We start from the raw sequence: 16,990 nt of genomic DNA on the forward strand, positions 1-16,990 counted from the left end.
TCCAGAGATGCCCAAAGTTCTGCCCAAAGAACCTCATGGGGACCACCTGGAGACCTCCAGAGACACCCAAAGAACCTCATGGTGGCCACCTGGACACCTCCAGGGATGCCCAAAGAGCCTCATGGTGACCACCTGGACACCTCCAGGGATGCCCAAAGAGCCTCATGGGGACCACCTGGACACCCGCAGGGATGCCCAAAGAGCCTCATGGGGACCTCCTGGACACCTGCAGGGATGCCCAAAGAGCCTCGTTGTGGCCACCTGGTCACCTGCAGGGATGCCCAAAGAGCCTCATAGTGGCCACCTGGAGACCTCTAGAGATGCCCAAAGAGCCTCATGGGGACCATTTGGACACCTCCAGGGATGCCAAAGAGCCTCTTGGGGAGCACCTGGACACCTCCAGGGATGGCCAAAGAGCTTCATGGTGACCACCTGGACACTTCCAGAGATGTCCAAAGAGCTGCCCAAAAAGCCTCGTTGTGGCCACCTGGGCACCTCCAGGGATGCCCAAAGAGCCTCATGGGGACCACCTGGACTCCTTTCCAGGGATGCCCAAAGAGCCTCATGGTGTCCACATGGAGACCTCCAGGGATGCCCAAAGAGCCTCATGGTGGCCACTTGGACACCTTCAGAGATGCCCAAAGAGCCTCATGGTGGCCACCTGGAGATCTCCAGGGATGCCCAAAGAGCTTCATGGTGGCCACCTGGAGACCTCTAGAGACACCCAAAGAACCTCATGGTGGCCACCTGGAGATCTCCAGGGATGCCCAAAGAGCTTCATGGTGGCCACCTGGAGACCTCCAGAGACACCCAAAGAACCTAAAGGTGGCCACCTGGACACCTCCAGGGATGCCCAAAGAGCCTCATGGGGACCACCTGGACACCTCAAGAGCCTCCCAAAGACCCTCATGGTGACCACCTGGACACCTCCAAGAGAAAACAGGACTCAGGGTGGTGAAAGGCAGAGAATGAGGACTTACTGACTGCCAGGACAAAGATGGCAAAGATACCAACCACCTGCCAGAGCCGGAGCCCCCAGATGACCACGGTCTCTGAAGTGACAGGGTCTGGCTTCTTCTTGGGGGGTTCTGTGGTGGCCTGGGAAGGAAAGAGAGGAAAAAAAATCACTACATTTAAGGTTTAAACATTTTAAGGTCTGCAGAGATTCAAAAAATAACAAGATGCAAACAGGTCTGGAGATGTTTGCCCCTGGTCTACAACAACTTGGGGATCTTTGAGGTTCCAAAAACAGCAAGGTGGGAACAGCTCTGGAAGTGTCTACAACAACTTGGGGATCTTTGAGGTTCCAAAACCAGCAAGATGGGAACAGCTCTGGAAGTGTCTACAACAACTTAGGGATCTTTGAAGTTCCAAAAATAGCAAGATGGGAACAGCTCTGGAAGTGTCTACAACAACTTGGGGATCTTTGAGGTTCCAAAAATAGCAAGATGGGAACAGCTCTGGAAGTGTCTACAACAACTTGGGGATCTTTGAGGGGTGGAGGTTGCAAGGAAGAGTTGTCTCCAAAGCTTTATCCATTTTAAAGTCCATCTGCAGTTTTCATGATGGCAAAGTCAATTTTTTTTGGGTGTCCTTGAAGTCCCACCTTTTTCTGAAGAGCTCATTGCTCAAGGTCGGGAGGAAATGGGGTTTTATTTTATGTTCCTGACTTTAAAAGGGTTTTAAGACTCAGGTTCAAAGGAAAATGTGGGGGGTTTGTCTCTTGAGAGGCTTCTCCATGGGTTGGTCTGCAGGGATTGGGTGAGGAGGGGAGGAGGAAGAGCTCAATGTTGGGGTGAGGAGAGCCAGACACTCCCTGAGTTTGGGAATTGAGAGGGACAACCCAAACCTGAGAGCAGAGGACAAGGAGGGTGGGGCAGGGCCAGGGTGAGCAGAGAGCCCAGGGCAGCAGAGAGCAGAAAATCCTGGAATGGTTTGGGTTGTTGGGGGGCACTTAAAGGTCAACCAGTCCCATGGGCAGGGACACCTCCCACTGTCCCAGGGACACCTCCCACTGTCCCAGGGTGCTCCAACCTGGCCTGGGACACTCCCAGGGCTGGGGCAGCCACAGCTGCTCTGGGAAATCCATCCCAGTCCCTGCCCACCCTCCCAGCCAGGAATTCCTTCCCAACATCCCATCTGTCCCTGCCCTCTGGCAGTGGGAAGCCATTCCCTGTGTCCTGTCCCTCCATCCCTTGGGAACTGTCTCTCTCCATCTTTATTGTAGCTTCTTCAGGTCCTGGAAGGCCACAGTCAGTTCCCCCCAAAGCTTCTCCTCCCCAGGCTAAAGGAGATCTACCAGAGCCTTGTGAACAGTTGATAGGAGCTGAAAGCCCTTCCTTTCTCCAACCCCTCCATTCCTCCAACCCCTCCATTCCTCCAACCCCCTCCATTCCTCCAACTCCCTTCATTCCTCCAACCCCTCCACTCCCCAACCCCTCCATGTCTCCAAGCTCCTCCATATCTCCAAGCGCCTCCATTCCTCCAACCTCTTCCTTTCTCCAACCTCTTCCTTTCTCCAACCCCCTTGCTTTCTCTAAGCCATTCCTTTCTCCAACCCCTCCCTGTCTCCAACCCCTCCATGTCTCCAACCCCTCCATGTCTCCAACCCCTCCATTCCTCCAACCCCTCCATTCCTCCAACCCCTCCATTCCTCCAGGCCCTCCATTCCTCCAACCCCCTCCATTCCTCCAACCCCTCCATGTCTCCAAGCTCCTCCATATCTCCAAGCTCCTCCATTCCTCCAACCTCTTCCTTTCTCCAACCTCTTCCTTTCTCCAACCTCCTTCCGTTCTCTAAGCCATTCCTTTCTGCAACTCCTTTTTTTTCTCCAACCCCTCCCTGTCTCCAACCCCTCCATTCCTCCAATCCCTCATTCCTCCAAGCCCCTCCACTTCTCTAACCCCTCTACTTCTCCCAGACCCCTCATTCCTCCAAGTCCCTCATTTCTCCAACCCCCCCATTTCTCCAACCCCCTCATTCCTCCAAACCCCTCATTCCTCCAGCCCCCTCATTCCTCCAACCCCCTTCCTTTCTCCAACCCCCTTCCTTTTTCCAACCCCCTTCCTTTCTCCAACCCTCTTCCTTTCTCCAACCCCCTTCCTTTCTCCAACCCCCTTCCTTTCTCCAACCCCTTCATTTCTCCAACCCCCTTCATTTCTCCACCCCCCCACTTCTCCATCCCCCCCCATTTCTCCAACCCCCCCATTTCTCCAGCCCCCTCCTTTCTCCAACCCCCTTCCTTTCTCCAACCCCCCATTTCTCCAGCCCCCCCATTTCTCCAGCCCCCCCATTTCTCCAGCCCCCTCCTTTCTCCAACCCCCTTCCTTTCTCCAACCCCCTTCCTTTCTCCAACCCCCCATTTCTCCAACCCCCTTCCTTTCTCCAACCCCCTTCCTTTCTCCAACCCCCTTCCTTTCTCCAACCCCCCATTTCTCCAACCCCCTTCCTTTCTCCAACCCCCTTCCTTTCTCCAACCCCCCATTTCTCCAACCCCCTTCCTTTCTCCAACCCCCTTCCTTTCTCCAACCCCCTTCCTTTCTCCAACCCCCCCATTTCTCCAACCCCCTTCCTTTCTCCAACCCCCTTCCTTTCTCCAACCCCTTCATTTCTCCAACCCCTTCATTTCTCCACCCCCCCATTTCTCCAGCCCCCCCATTTCTCCAACCCCCTTCCTTTCTCCAACCCCCTCATTTCTCCAACCCCCTCATTTCTCCAACCCCCCCATTTCTCCAGCCCCCTTCCTTTCTCCAACCCCCCATTTCTCCAGCTCCCCATTTCTCCAACCCCCCCATTTCTCCAACCCCCTTCCTTTCTCCAACCCCCCATTTCTCCAGCCCCCCCATTTCTCCAACCCCCTTCCTTTCTCCAGCCCCCCCACTTCTCCAGCCCCCTCATTTCTCCAGCCCCCCACTTCTCCAACCCCCCCATTCCTCCACCCCCCCATTTCTCCAGCCCCCTCATTTCTCCAGCCCCCCACTCCTCCAGCCCCCCCATTTCTCCACCCCTCCCCAACAGGCCCCTCTGAGTCCCTGCCAGCCCCTCCTGTCCCAGCCCTTCCAGGAGCCGTTTCCATCCCGTGTAACGGATACCCCGCAGCGAATCCGAGCTGGAGCTGCTCTCCAGTTACTTCTCTCTGTGCAACACAAACCATATTTTAGTCTCTTCCTAATGCAGGATAATTCCTGCTGTGTCTGGAGTGCTTCTCCTCCCAGGAGATGCTGCTCACAGCCCATCTGGGGGCCACAGGACTCTCAGCCTGTCTCCTCCAAGCACCAACCTCAGAACCAACCTGCCCCATCCCATCGGAATTTGTGGCATCTCCCTTTTCCCAGGGGTTAAAAACCAGGATTGATGCTGAGGGGAAGTCTGGCCAGAGATCCTGGGACAACCAAAGAAGGAGGAATCTGAAGCACCTGACGTGGAAAGGTCTCCCTTTCCAACTCCAGGATTTCTTTGGACTTCTTCAGCAATGAAGAGCAGTGGGCAGGAACTCCAGGGTGGGGCATCAGGGCACTGGTGATGGGGCAGAAAACTTGGTCCAATTAGATGTGCTGAGCCCAGAGACCTGAATTTCCTTCCTGCCTGGGGTTCAGTTTTCCTTCCTCCTGATCCCAGGATGGGGTTCCCTCTTGGGAAGCCCCAGTTTGACTCCCAGGAGATGCTTCATCTGCAGAACTTGGGATGATTTGGTCATTTTGTGGAGCTCAGGATGGATCTTTTCTTCCAGGCTTGTCTGTGATGGACAACTCAGAAAGGGGGTAATTGTGATATAGGTGTGGGTTTGGGGGTCCCAGGTGTGTTTGGGGGAGCCCAGGTGTGTTTGGGGGAGCCCAGGTGTGTTTGGGGGTCTCAGGTGTGAGTTTGGGGGTCCCAGGTGTGTTTGAGGGAGCCCAAGTGTGTTTGGGGGGTCCCAGGTGTGTTTGGGGGGTCTCAGGTGTGTTTGGGGGTCTCAGGTGTGTTTGGGGGAGCCCAGGTGTGTTTGGAGGTCCCAGGTGTGTTTGGGGGGTCTCAGGTGTGTTTGGGGGTCTCAGGTGTGTTTGGGGGAGCCCAGGTGTGTTTGGAGGTCCCAGGTGTGTTTGGGGGGTCTCAGGTGTGTTTGGGGGTCTCAGGTGTGTTTGGGGGAGCCCAGGTGTGTTTGGAGGTCCCAGGTGTGTTTGGGGGGTCTCAGGTGTGTTTGGGGGGTCTCAGGTGTGAGTTTGGGGATCCCAGGTGTGTTTGGGGGGTCCCAGGCCCAGGGGGTGGGAGGGGGAGGTAATGAGGGCCCTGCCCCCCAAACCAGACCCCTCCTGACACCCCAAATCCCTCCAGGCCTCCCTTGGACACCCCAAAACTTCCAAATCCCCTCCAGACCCCCCAACCTCCCCCCCCCAACACACCAACAGCCCCAATTCCACCCCAGATCTCCTCTGCCCCCCTCAAATCCCCTCCAGACTGCTCTGACACCCCCAAACCAGACCCCTCCTGACACCCAAATCCTCCAGACCTCCCTTGGACACCCCAAAACTTCCAAATCCCCTCCAGACCCCCCAACCTCCCCCCCCCGATACACCAACAGCTCCAATTCCACCCCAGATCTCCTCTGCCCCCCCCCAAATCCCCTCCAGACCCCTCTGACACCCCCAAACCAGACCCCTCCTGACACCCCAAATCCCTCCAGACCTCCCTTGGACACCCCAAAACTCCCAAATCCCCTCCAGACCCCTCTGGCACCCCCAAACCCACTCTCACCCTCCCCAGACGCCCCCAACTCCAACGGAGCCAGACCCCAAAATTTCCCTCAGCTCTGACCCCCCCAAATCACCCCAACAGAGCCCCCAGACCCCCCCAGTGTCCCCTCAGCTCTGACCCCCCAAATCACCCCAACAGAGCCAGACCCCCACAATGTCCCCTCAGCTCTGACCCCCCCAAATCACCCCAACAGAGCCCCCAGACCCCCACAATGTCCCCTCAGCTCTGACCCCCCCAAATCACCCCAACAGAGCCCCCAGATCCCCACAATGTCCCCTCAGATCTGACCCCCCAAATCAACCCAACAGAGCCCCCAGACCCCAAAACTCCCCTCAGATCTGACCCCCCAAATCAGCCCAACAGAGCCCCCAGATCCCCAAATTCCCCTCAGATCTGACCCCCCAAATCACCCCAACAGAGCCAGACCCCCCAGTGTCCCCTCAGATCTGACCCCCCCAAACCCCCCCAACAGAGCCAGACCCCCCAGTGTCCCCTCAGATCTGACCCCCCAAATCACCCCAACAGAGCCCCCAGACCCCCCAATGTCCCCTCAGCTCTGACCCCCCCAAATCACCCCAACAGAGCCAGACCCCCCAGTGTCCCCTCAGATCTGACCCTCCTGGGATTCCATGAGTGTTGTCAGGATGTTCCTCGACTGGAAGGTGAGACACAGAAACCTCTTGTTGATGCCAATTTTTGGGTGCCAACCCCAACTCAGCCTCTCCCTGTGAAGGAAATCCCTTTACCCTCCCTCAGGTGCTTAAAACATGTGGGGCAGGTAGTTAAGCCTGAACTAGTTATGCCAGGCTTATCTCAAAAAGGTGTGGGGCAGGTAGTTAAGCCTGAACTAGTTATGTCAGGCTTATCTCAAAAAGATGTGGGGCAGGTGGTTAAGCCTGAACTAGTTATGTCAGGCTTATCTCAAAAAGGTGTGGGGCAGGTAGTTAAGCCTGAACTAGTCACTCGAGGCTTATCTCAGAAAGGTGTGGGGCAGGTAGTTAAGCCAGAACTAGTCATGTCAGGCTTATCTCAAAAAGGTGTGGGGCAGGTGGTTAAGCCTGAACTAGTTATGTCAGGCTTATCTCAAAGATCTGTTGGTAGGTAGTTAAGCCTGAACTAGTTATGTCAGGCTTATCTCCAAAAGGTGTGGGGCAGGTAGTTAAGCCTGAACTAGTTATGTCAGGCTTATCTCAAAGATATGTGGGACAGGTAGTTAAGCCTGAACTAGTTAATCCAGGCTTATCTCTGTGTGGAAGGGGCATTTAAAGGAGGTTATTCCTGGAGGAAACTTCTCCAGATCTGGGGAATAAATGACCTTTTTTCAGCAGAGCCTCCAGGGGCTCAGCTCAGCTTTGGGTGTCCAGTTTGGAGCCAGTTTAGAGCAGATCAATCCCATCCTTGATGTCCAATTCTTGGCTTGATCTCTGGGATCAGGAGCAGGGAAGAGGAATTTTGGGGTGTCCCAGGGATCAGGTGGTTCCCTGGTTGGATTTGCTGCCTCCTGTTTTGGGTTTCCAACCATGTGGGGCTCATTTTGGGGTGGGGGAACTGAAGAAGGAGCCAAAGTTGGGCTGTGTTGATATCCTGACCTTTCTTTTCCTTCTCCAAGTGTCCAATAAAGGCCGGGAGGAGAAAAAAAATTACTCCTTAAAGAGCTGGATCTGCCCTGGCATTGGAAAGTCAGGGCTGCAAAACATCTCCTGAAGCCCCAAACATTCCATCCTTCCCGACTTTTAGGTCAGAACAGTTTGACACTGGTGCTTCTGACTCAAAAAAATTAATTAATAGTGTCATGATTGCTTGTTCTGATTCATTTCAGGCAGGTGGAACCTGTCAGGGGTGGGATCATCCCCAGTGGGAAAGGGAGGTGGTTGCTGGAGACTTTTATTTGCCTCGTGGAGCAGCAGAGAAGAAAAAATGGGAGAAAAGGCACCACTTTTTCTGGTCTCTTTTGTTAATGACCCTCCTAATTAGGCTTGATTGGTGCTGCTGTTTCCCTGCAGCAGGGCTGGCTCTGAGAAACCAGCAATATTTATTCCTAATTGCTTCTGGTTGCACATCTAAAAGCCCTGGGAGGTTCTGGAGGCCTGAGCTTCAAAGGAAGGCACAAGAACTTTCTCCTCCTTCCAAGCAGGAGATGGAAAATCCGATAATGGACATTCAGGAAGGGAAAAAAATGATCTGGTGAGGGGTGAAAATCCTCTGTAGGGGTGAGGAAACCTTGGCAGGGTCCAAAGGCAACACTGAAAAGACAGAGATGGTCACTGAAGGTTGGAAAGACCTTCAAGTTTCAAGTCTAGGTGTTTAATTAGAATAAATAATTGATGTGGGGCTTCCCAGATAAGGGCAATGGAATAGGATTGTGTATTTAGGGGGAAAAAGGGAGATAAGGACTGAATTTAAGTGGGATAAATTATAGAATGGAATCATGGAGTGGTTTGGGTTGGAAGGGACCATAAGGATCATCCAGTGCCACCCCTGCCATGGGCAGGGACACCTCCCACTGTCTCAGGGACACCTCCCACTGTCCCAGGGTGCTCCAGCCTGGCCTTGGACACTCCCAGGGCTGGGGCAGCCACAGCTGCTCTGGGAAATCCATCCCAGTCCCTGCCCACCCTCCCAGCCAGGAATCCCTTCCCAATATCCCACCCAAACCTTCCTTCCCCTGCCTGTCTCCTCCTTGTCCTCCATCCCCTGTTGTTCTGTCACAAAAACTCCCAAACCCACCAAAACAAAGGTTTGGCTTCTTGAATTGATGACTCAGGTCAAAAGCCATCAATGGAACCCTTTGGTCTGAATTAAATCCCTTTTTATCTGATCCTGAATCCTTGAATGGTTTGGGTTGGAAGGGACCTTAAAGGTCATCCAGTTCCAGGGACACCTCCCACTGTCCCAGGGTGCTCCAGCCTGGCCTTGGACACTCCCAGGGCTGGGACAGCCACAGCTGCTCTGGGAAATCCATCCCAGTCCCTGCCCACCCTCCCAGCCAGGAATTCCTTCCCAATATTCCACCTGAACCAAATCTCTTTTATTTTGAAGCCATTCCCTGTGTCCTGTCCCTCCATCCTTTGTAAACAGTTTCTCTCCATCTTTCCTGGAGCTCCTTCAGGTCCTGGAAGGCCACAATGAGGTCACCCCAAAGCCACCAGGTTGAACAATCAATCCCAGCTCTCCCAGCAGAGCTGCTCCATCCTCTGCCCACCCTGGTGCCTCCTCTGGGCTCTCTCCAGCAGCTCCCTGGGAAGCGTCCTCTGCTCATTAAAAATGCTCATGAAATCCTAAACAGCCTGTTCTGAGTTCTTATGGATCATCCCATCCCACCCCTGCCATGGGCAGGGACACCTCCCACTGTCCCAGGGACACCTCCCACTGTCCCAGGGTGCTCCTTGGACACTCCCAGGGCTGGGGCAGCCACAGCTGCTCTGGGAAATCCATCCCAGCCTCTCCCCACCCTCCCAGCCAGGAATTCCTTCCCAATATCCCACCCAAACCTTCCTTCCCCTGCCTGTCTCCTCCTTCTCCTCCATCCCCTGTTGTTCTGTCACAAAAACTCCCAAATCCACCAAAACAAAGGTTTGGCATCTTGAGTTGATGACTCAGGTCAAAAGCCATCAATGGAACCCTTTGGTCTGAATTAAATCCCTTTTTATCTGTTCCTGAATCCTTGAATGGTTTGGGTTGGAAGGGACCTTAAAGGTCATCCAGTTCCAGGGACACCTCCCACTGTCCCAGGGACACCTCCCACTGTCCCAGGGTGCTCCAACCTGCCCTTGGACACTCCCAGGGATGGAACAGCCACAGCTGCTCTGGGAAATCCATCCCAGTCCCTGCCCACCCTCAGAAAATCCATTCATTGGTGTTAAATAAGTTTTTTCCTTAACGTTTTTGTGGGTTTGGGTGTGGGAAGATCCAGTGACTTTGTCCTGGACAGTCTCCACCCCTCTGGCTTGGGCTCATCTCCTCACACAGGTCATGACATGGAATTTTCCAGAAAAATGGACTTTTATATTTTTCTATAAATTTATTCATCTTATTAATTTATAATTATCTATATTTGCAATCCAGCTGAGCCAAAATTCCCGTGTCTTCCTCCAAGATGCCACTCCCAAACCCACCACTCCTCCCTCCAACCACGTGTGGTGCCTCTTTAGGTCCCTCACAACTGTTATTTTCTTATTTATTCTTTTCCTTGCCAGCAGAGGAGCTCAATCTGTGCACCCACGTGGGAAATGGAGCTCAGGGTCCCACTGGAGCTCAGGAATTTGAGGTTCCTCAAGTCCAATCCAGTCACCCCTGAGTATTTTTAGGTCCTGGAATAGAACAAACCATCCAACTTGGAGGCTCCAGAGGAAAATTCTGGTCCCTTGAGCCCAAGAATGAACATTAATTCAGTCTTAGCCCAACTCCACTCAACACTTTGTGTATCAGACACATCACTGGGGTGGCTGAGAAGTAGAAGGGCCTGAAAACCACCTGAAAGCCTCTCATGAACCTCTTCAAACTGGCCTTGACTTTGTCTTGCTGGGACCTTCTCCAGCAGGACCTGCCTTTGTTCACTGAAGCTGCTCCTCAGGAGTCAAGAAAAGGAGGTTTCAGGGCTTTTATTCATCCCCTGCTCCCAAGTTTGTGTTGCAGCTTTTCCAAGGAGTCCAAATAGAAGTGAGAGGAGACCAGAAGAAACTTTATTTGAATTCCTGAGGGAAAAAGTCCCATTTTCTGGCCTGGTAAATCTTCTGGGAAGGTTTTTCTAGGACAGGGTTGGATCTCCTGAGGAAGCTCCAAACTCCAATCCAGAGGTGGGGGATTTAGTGAAGGTCTGACAGAGGAGAATTAACTCCATAAAGGGATCATTGACTAAACCACACCCCAAACACCTGAGAGACCTTCCCATGCCAGGGCTCAACTTCCCACCTGCTCCAAGACTTTTAGGAGTGGATTATCCTGGTCAGGTCATTCTGACAGGACGGTTTGCAAAGCTCCATTTTTCAGACTATTTATTTTTTATTTATCCTGATTTTATTTAATTTTTATCAATTTTTTATTTATTTTTTATCATTTTTATTTCTTTTTTATAATTTTTATTTCTTTTTTGTCATTTTTTATTTCTTTTTTATAATTTTTTATTTATTTTTTATCATTTTTATTTATTTTTTATTTTTTATTTTTTATAATTTTTTATTTATTTTTTATCATTTTTTATTTATTTTTAAATCATTTTTATTTCTTTTTCTATAATTTTTATTTATTTTTTTATCATTTTTATTTATTTTTTTATCATTTTTTATTTATTTTTTATCATTTTTATTTCTTTTTTATCATTTTTATTTCTTTTTTTATCATTTTTATTTATTTTTTATCATTTTTAATTTATTTTTTATCATTTTTATTTCTTTTTTATCATTTTTATTTCTTTTTTATCATTTTTATTTATTTTTATCATTTTTATTTATTTTTATCATTTTTTATTTATTTTTTATCATTTTTATGTATTTTTTATAATTTTTTATTTATTTTTTTATCATTTTTATTTATTTTTTATCATTTTTTATTTATTTTTTATAATTTTTAATTTTTATCATTTTTTATTTATTTTTATAATTTTTATTTATTTTTAATCATTTTTATTTATTTTTTATCATTTTTAATTTATTTTTTATCATTTTTTATTTATTTTTATCGTTTTTATTTATTTTTGTATCATTTTTATTTATTTTTTTAATTTTTATTTATTTTTAATAATTTTTTATTTATTTTTTATCATTGTTTATTTATTTTTATCATTTTTAATTTATTTTTTATATTTTTTATTTATTTTTTATCATTTTTTGTTTATTTTTTATCATTTTTTATTTCTTTTTTATCATTTTTTATTTATTTTTAATCATTTTTTATTTCTTTTTTTATCCTTTTTTATTTATTTTTTATCATTTTTTATCTATTTATTTATCCTGTTGTTTTCCTTTATCCTGATTTCCTCTTTGAGGAAAGTGCAGACAGACGGAAAAGTTTATTATAAAGGGAAACTAAAACAAGAAAAAACCCAACGGGTAAATCAAATGAGGGCTGAGAAAAAGCTTGGGATAGGAAGAAGAGAATTTCATCCCTAAGGAATCATTTGGGAATGAGTAGGAAAATATGGACCACAGGATCAATGAAGTGCCTTAAACAAGCAGAGAAATCTCCCTGTGCTGTCCCAAATCCTGAGGGTTTTCCTCTTAGGATGGTCCAGAATTATTCCTTAAGCTCTTCCAGGCCAGGTTGGATGAGACTTGAAGCAACCTGGGATAGTGGAGTTGTCCTTGTCCATGACTTGGAATTGGATCATCTCCGAGGTCCCTCCCAACCCAAACCATTCCGGGATTTGCAGCTCTGGGATTTCAAGCCCTGACCCAAAAAGGATGAACAGAGGAAGTGATGGGGGTAAGAGTGACCTTCAGGAGAGGACACTTCTCTTCCAAAGCCAGTGGGAATGTGGATTTTCCTTCCCCTCCCTGTTTCCAGGGAATACTGAAGGTGAGTAGCGTCAGAAGCTGCTGCCTCCTCACCCCTCCTGCCCTTGGGACCTCCCTGCTCCTGAAAATGCAGAACTTCTCCTGGCTGGAGCTCTGCAGGAATGGCTGGGAAGGTGCAAAGCTGAGGGAGATAAACCAGTGGAAAAGGAATTCCATGGAATTCCATGGGGTATTTCATGGGAGATGAGCAACTTGAGAGAAGGTTTGGAAAGGCAAAGCCACCTCCTCCTGTTCTTCACTTTTCCTGCTGCCACACCAGGAATAGTTGGGAAGGTGCAAAGCTGAGGGAGATGAACCAGTGCCACAGGAATTCCATGGAATTCCATGGGGTATTTCATGGGAGATGAGCAACTGGAGAGAGGGTTTTGAAAGGCAAAGCCACCTCCTCCTGTTCCTCAGTTTTCCTGCCACCACAGCAGGAATGGTTGGGAAGGTGCAAAGCTGAGGGAGATGAATCAGTGGAAAAGGAATTCCATGGAATTCCATGGGTTATTTCATGGGAGATGAGCAACTTGAGAGAGGGGCAGGAAAGGCAAAGCCACCTCCTCCTGTTCTTCACTTTTCCTGCTGTCACAGCATGGGTGGGATGCTGGAAAAGGCCTTTTCCCAAACTTCCAAGGGATTGTTTAGCACCTGGTGATGTCTGAGCATGGGAGGGATTTTGGAAGGTTTGGGAAGGACTGGGATGGATTTCCCAGAGCAGCTGTGGCTACCCCATCCCTGGGAGTGTCCAAGGCCAGGCTGGAGCACCCTGGGACAGTGGGAGGTGTCCCTGCCCATGGAGGGGGTGGAATGGGATGACCCTTAAAGGTCCCTCCCAACCCAAACCATTCCATGATTCTAATTCCAACTCCACCCCAGTTCCTGGATCACTTGCCCAATTAAACTTCCAGGGAATTGAGGTTCTCCCAGGAGGTCTCAGAGGGAATAAATCTCTTTACCAATTCAATTCCATATTCCAAAGCTTTTATTGCCTCTTCTCTCCCAAGTGGAAAGTGGACAGGAATTTGAGGACACTTGAACCCCATTAAACAAGAACATCCTTTCTCTATTTCCTTCTCCTTCCTGGTTTATTTTTAGCTGAGTGCAACCTTTGATGTCCAGCCTGTCTGACCTGCCCTGTTTGCTTTGGTGGGCTGGCTGAGCATAAATTAAATTCTTCAGGATAATCCAATCACCTGATGAGTGAGAGCAAACCCTCCTTGCAGAGCCTCAGATGCAGCGAGTCTGGTTGAAGCAGAACAGGTCCCCAAATCCCACCTGGTTCATAACAAATTTGGGTGGGTTTTTTTTGACCTTTATCTCTGTTTTCCTTTGGCCCAAGGACAGTTCCTGCCCGGTGTGTGTCTGGAATGCAGAGAGAGGGAACGTTCTGCTGGGTGGGAGTTGTGTCTGCACGAGCTCACTGAGGGTTATTTTGGGAAATTTGCTCTGTCAGGGAAAGTTCTGCCTCGCTTGTCACCTTGAGAGAGGCCAAACAGCTCTGAAAAAAATGGGAATTTTGTCTCCAGCTGCCTGGGGGGGGAGCTTGGAAAGGAGTTCCAGGTCTCTGCCTGCCTTGCTGGGGGTGTTGTGGCCCCAACCAACAGGATGGGTGGCAGATCTGGGTAAAAATCTGGAATTAATTCACTTTAGAGTGAGGTGACCTGAGGGTTGGGCTGCAAAACTCTTGGCAGCTGGAATTCCTGAGGGTTGTTTTTCCAAGCAGGATTTTCCCTCCTGGCAGGGCTTGGGAAGCTGCTTTTCCTTCCTGGATCATCCCAGCCTTTCCACAGGGAGTGCAGAGTCATCCTGAGGGAGAGGCTCTGGAATGTCCCCTCCAAAGTGTCTGGTTGTGCAGAGCCAGAGGAAAGGAGGGAAGGGAAGGGAAGGAGGGGAAGGGCAGCCCAGATGTTTCTCCTGGGCTGGTGCATCCAGGGATGGGATCACTGGGATCATCCCTGAACTTCCTTCCCTGCTCCTGCTGATCCTCTGGCACGTGGCACTTGCTGGACACTCCAAACTGTGCTTGGATTTCAACCCTTTCCAGGCTCCTCCTTTCCAGTTTTTGGGTCTGCAGGAACAAACAAACACCTTCCAGAGAAGCCTCCAACCCCTTGGAGCCACCTTGAACCCCCTGCTGTCCTCCTGGGAGAAACCACAGCCCTGGAGAAACCACAGCCCTGGGGAAACCAAATCCCTGGAGAAACCACATCCTTAGAGAACCCACATCCCTGGAGGAAGCACATCCCTGGAGGAAGCACATCCTTGGAGAACCCACAGCCCTGGAGGAGCCACAGCCCCTGGAGGAGCCACAGCCCCTGGAGGAGCCACAGCCCCTGGAGGAGCCACAGCCCTGGAGAGACCATATCCTTGGAGAAACCACAACCATAGCCCTGGAGGAGCCACATCCTAGGAGAAACCAAAGCCCTGGGGAAACCAAATCCCCAGAGAAACCACATCCTTAGAGAACCCACATCCCTGGAGGAAGCACATCCTTGGAGAAACCACATTCCTGGAGAACCCACATCCTTGGAGAAACCACAACCCTGGAGAAACCACAGCCCTGGAAAAAACACCTTCATGGAGAAACCACATCCCTGGAGGAACCACAACCACATCCCTGGAGAAACCAAATTCCCAGAGAAGCCACACCTCCTGGAGGAACCACAGCCCCTGGGGAAACCACAGTCCTGGAGAGACCATATCCTTGGAGAAACCACAACCATAGCCCTGGAGGAGCCACATCCTTGGAGGAGCCACATCCTTGGAGGAGCCACAGCCCTGGGGAAACCAAATCCCTGGAGAACCCACATCCTTAGAGAACCCACATCCCTGGAGGAAGCACATCCTTGGAGAACCCACAGCCCTGGAGGAGCCACAGCCCCTGGAGAACCCACAGCCCCTGGAGAACCCACAGCCCCTGGAGAACCCACAGCCCCTGGAGAAACCACAACCATAGCCCTGGAGGAACCACAGCCCTGGAGGAACCACAGCCCTGGAGGTACCACAGCCCTGGAGGAACCACAGCCCTGGAGGAACCACAGCCCTGGAGGAACCACAGCCCTGGAGGAACCACAGCCCTGGAGGAACCACATCCTTGGAGAAACCACATCCCTGGAGAACCCACATCCTTGGAGAAACTACATCCCTGGAGAACCCACATCATTGGAGGAACCACAGCCCTGGAGGAACCACAGCCCTGGAGGAACCACAGCCCTGGAGGAACCACAGCCCTGGAGAAACTACAGCCCTGGAGGAGCCACATCCTTGGAGCAGCCACATCCTTGGAGAACTCACATCCCTGGAGGAAGCACATCCTTGGAGAAACCACAGCCCTGGAGGACCCACAGCCCTGGAGGACCCACAGCCCTGGAGGACCCACAGCCCTGGAGGAACCACAGCCCTGGAGGACCCACATCCCTGGAGAAACTACAGCCCTGGAGAAACTACAGCCCTGGAGAAGCCACATCCTTGGAGCAGCCACATCCTTGGAGAACCCACAGCCCTGGAGGAGCCACAGCCCTGGAGAAACCACAGCCCTGGGGAAACCAAATACCTGGAGAAACCATATCCTTAGAGAACCCACATCCCTGGAGGAAGCACATCCTTGGAGAACCCACATCCCTAGAGGAACCACAGCCCTGGAGAAACCAGAGGCCCTGGATGAACCACCTCCATGGAGAAACCACCTCCATGGAGGAACCACATCCCCTGGAGGAACCACAGCCCCCGGAGAGACCATATCCTTGGAGAAACCACAACCATAGCCCTGGAGGAGCCACATCCTTAGAGAAACCACATCCCTGGAGAACCCACATCCCTGGAGAAACCACATCCCTGGAGAAACCACATCCCTGGAGAAACCACATCCCTGGAGGAACCATAGCCCTGGAGGAACCACAGCCCTGGAGGAACCACAGCCCTGGAGGAACCACAGCCCTGGAGAAACCACATCCTTGGAGAACCCACATCCTTGGAGAAACTACATCCCTGGAGAACCCACATCCTTGGACAAACCACAGCCCTGGAGGTACCACAGCCCTGGAGGTACCACAGCCCTGGAGGAACCACATCCTTGGAGGAAGCACATCCTTGAAGGAAGCACATCCCTAGAGAAACCACATCCCCTGGAGGAAGCACATCCCTGGGGCACCCCAAGCCCCAGCAAGACTCTTACCTCGATCAGCTGTGCCAGGGCAGCTCTGGAGCAGGACAGGACGAGGCCAGGAGGTCCCACCCAGCACAGAGGGCACTGCCAGGGCGGTTCCCGTGCCATCCTCTCTTCCCAGGATTTCTGCAGCTGCCGGGCTGAGCCCAGGGCAGGGCAGGTTATGAATTAACCAGGCAGCTCTCAGCAACCCTCAGCATTTCCCAGCAGCCCTTCTCTCCAGCCCAGCAGCCAGGGAGTCATTAATTAATTAATTACCGGTGTCACTTACAGAGCAGCCTGGCCAGGGGGAGGGCTGAGGGAGGGAGCAGCACTGGCAGCTCTCCCTGCTCACCCAGAGGAAGGAAATTCACTGTTAAATCCCTGATTTCCTGATTCATTTTGTTCTCCTCAGCTGCCTGAGTTATTCCAACTCTTATTTTGCTCCTGGTTTATTGGTTGGGGGAATTCTCTCCCTTAATAAATAAAAAATTAAAGGGCTGAAAGCCAAGCTGGTGCATGAGCAGCATCAGAGCTACCCCAGGCCCGTGGGGGTTGGACATCCTGGGATTTTAAAGACATCTTTCCCTCCTGAAGGATTTTGGAATGTGAGGTATCT

General features: G+C 50.8%; 1 protein-coding gene across 1 annotated transcript in view; it reads right to left on the reverse strand.

Annotated features, from left to right (window-relative positions):
• TMIE (transmembrane inner ear) overlaps window positions 1-16,609 on the reverse strand; it is a 33,279-nt gene extending 16,670 nt beyond the window's left edge. Inside the window, exons 1-2 of the mRNA XM_071560201.1 lie at window positions 16,402-16,609; window positions 981-1,098 (exon numbers count right to left, since the gene is read on the reverse strand). Of these exons, the coding sequence (XP_071416302.1) occupies window positions 981-1,098; window positions 16,402-16,500 (217 nt within the window). The 5' untranslated portion in view covers window positions 16,501-16,609. The remainder of the gene's footprint in view (window positions 1-980; window positions 1,099-16,401) is intronic.
• Window positions 16,610-16,990: the final 381 nt, after the last annotated feature.

Source organism: Pithys albifrons, chromosome 7, assembly GCF_047495875.1.
Source record: "Pithys albifrons albifrons isolate INPA30051 chromosome 7, PitAlb_v1, whole genome shotgun sequence".
NCBI lineage: Eukaryota > Metazoa > Chordata > Aves > Passeriformes > Thamnophilidae > Pithys > Pithys albifrons.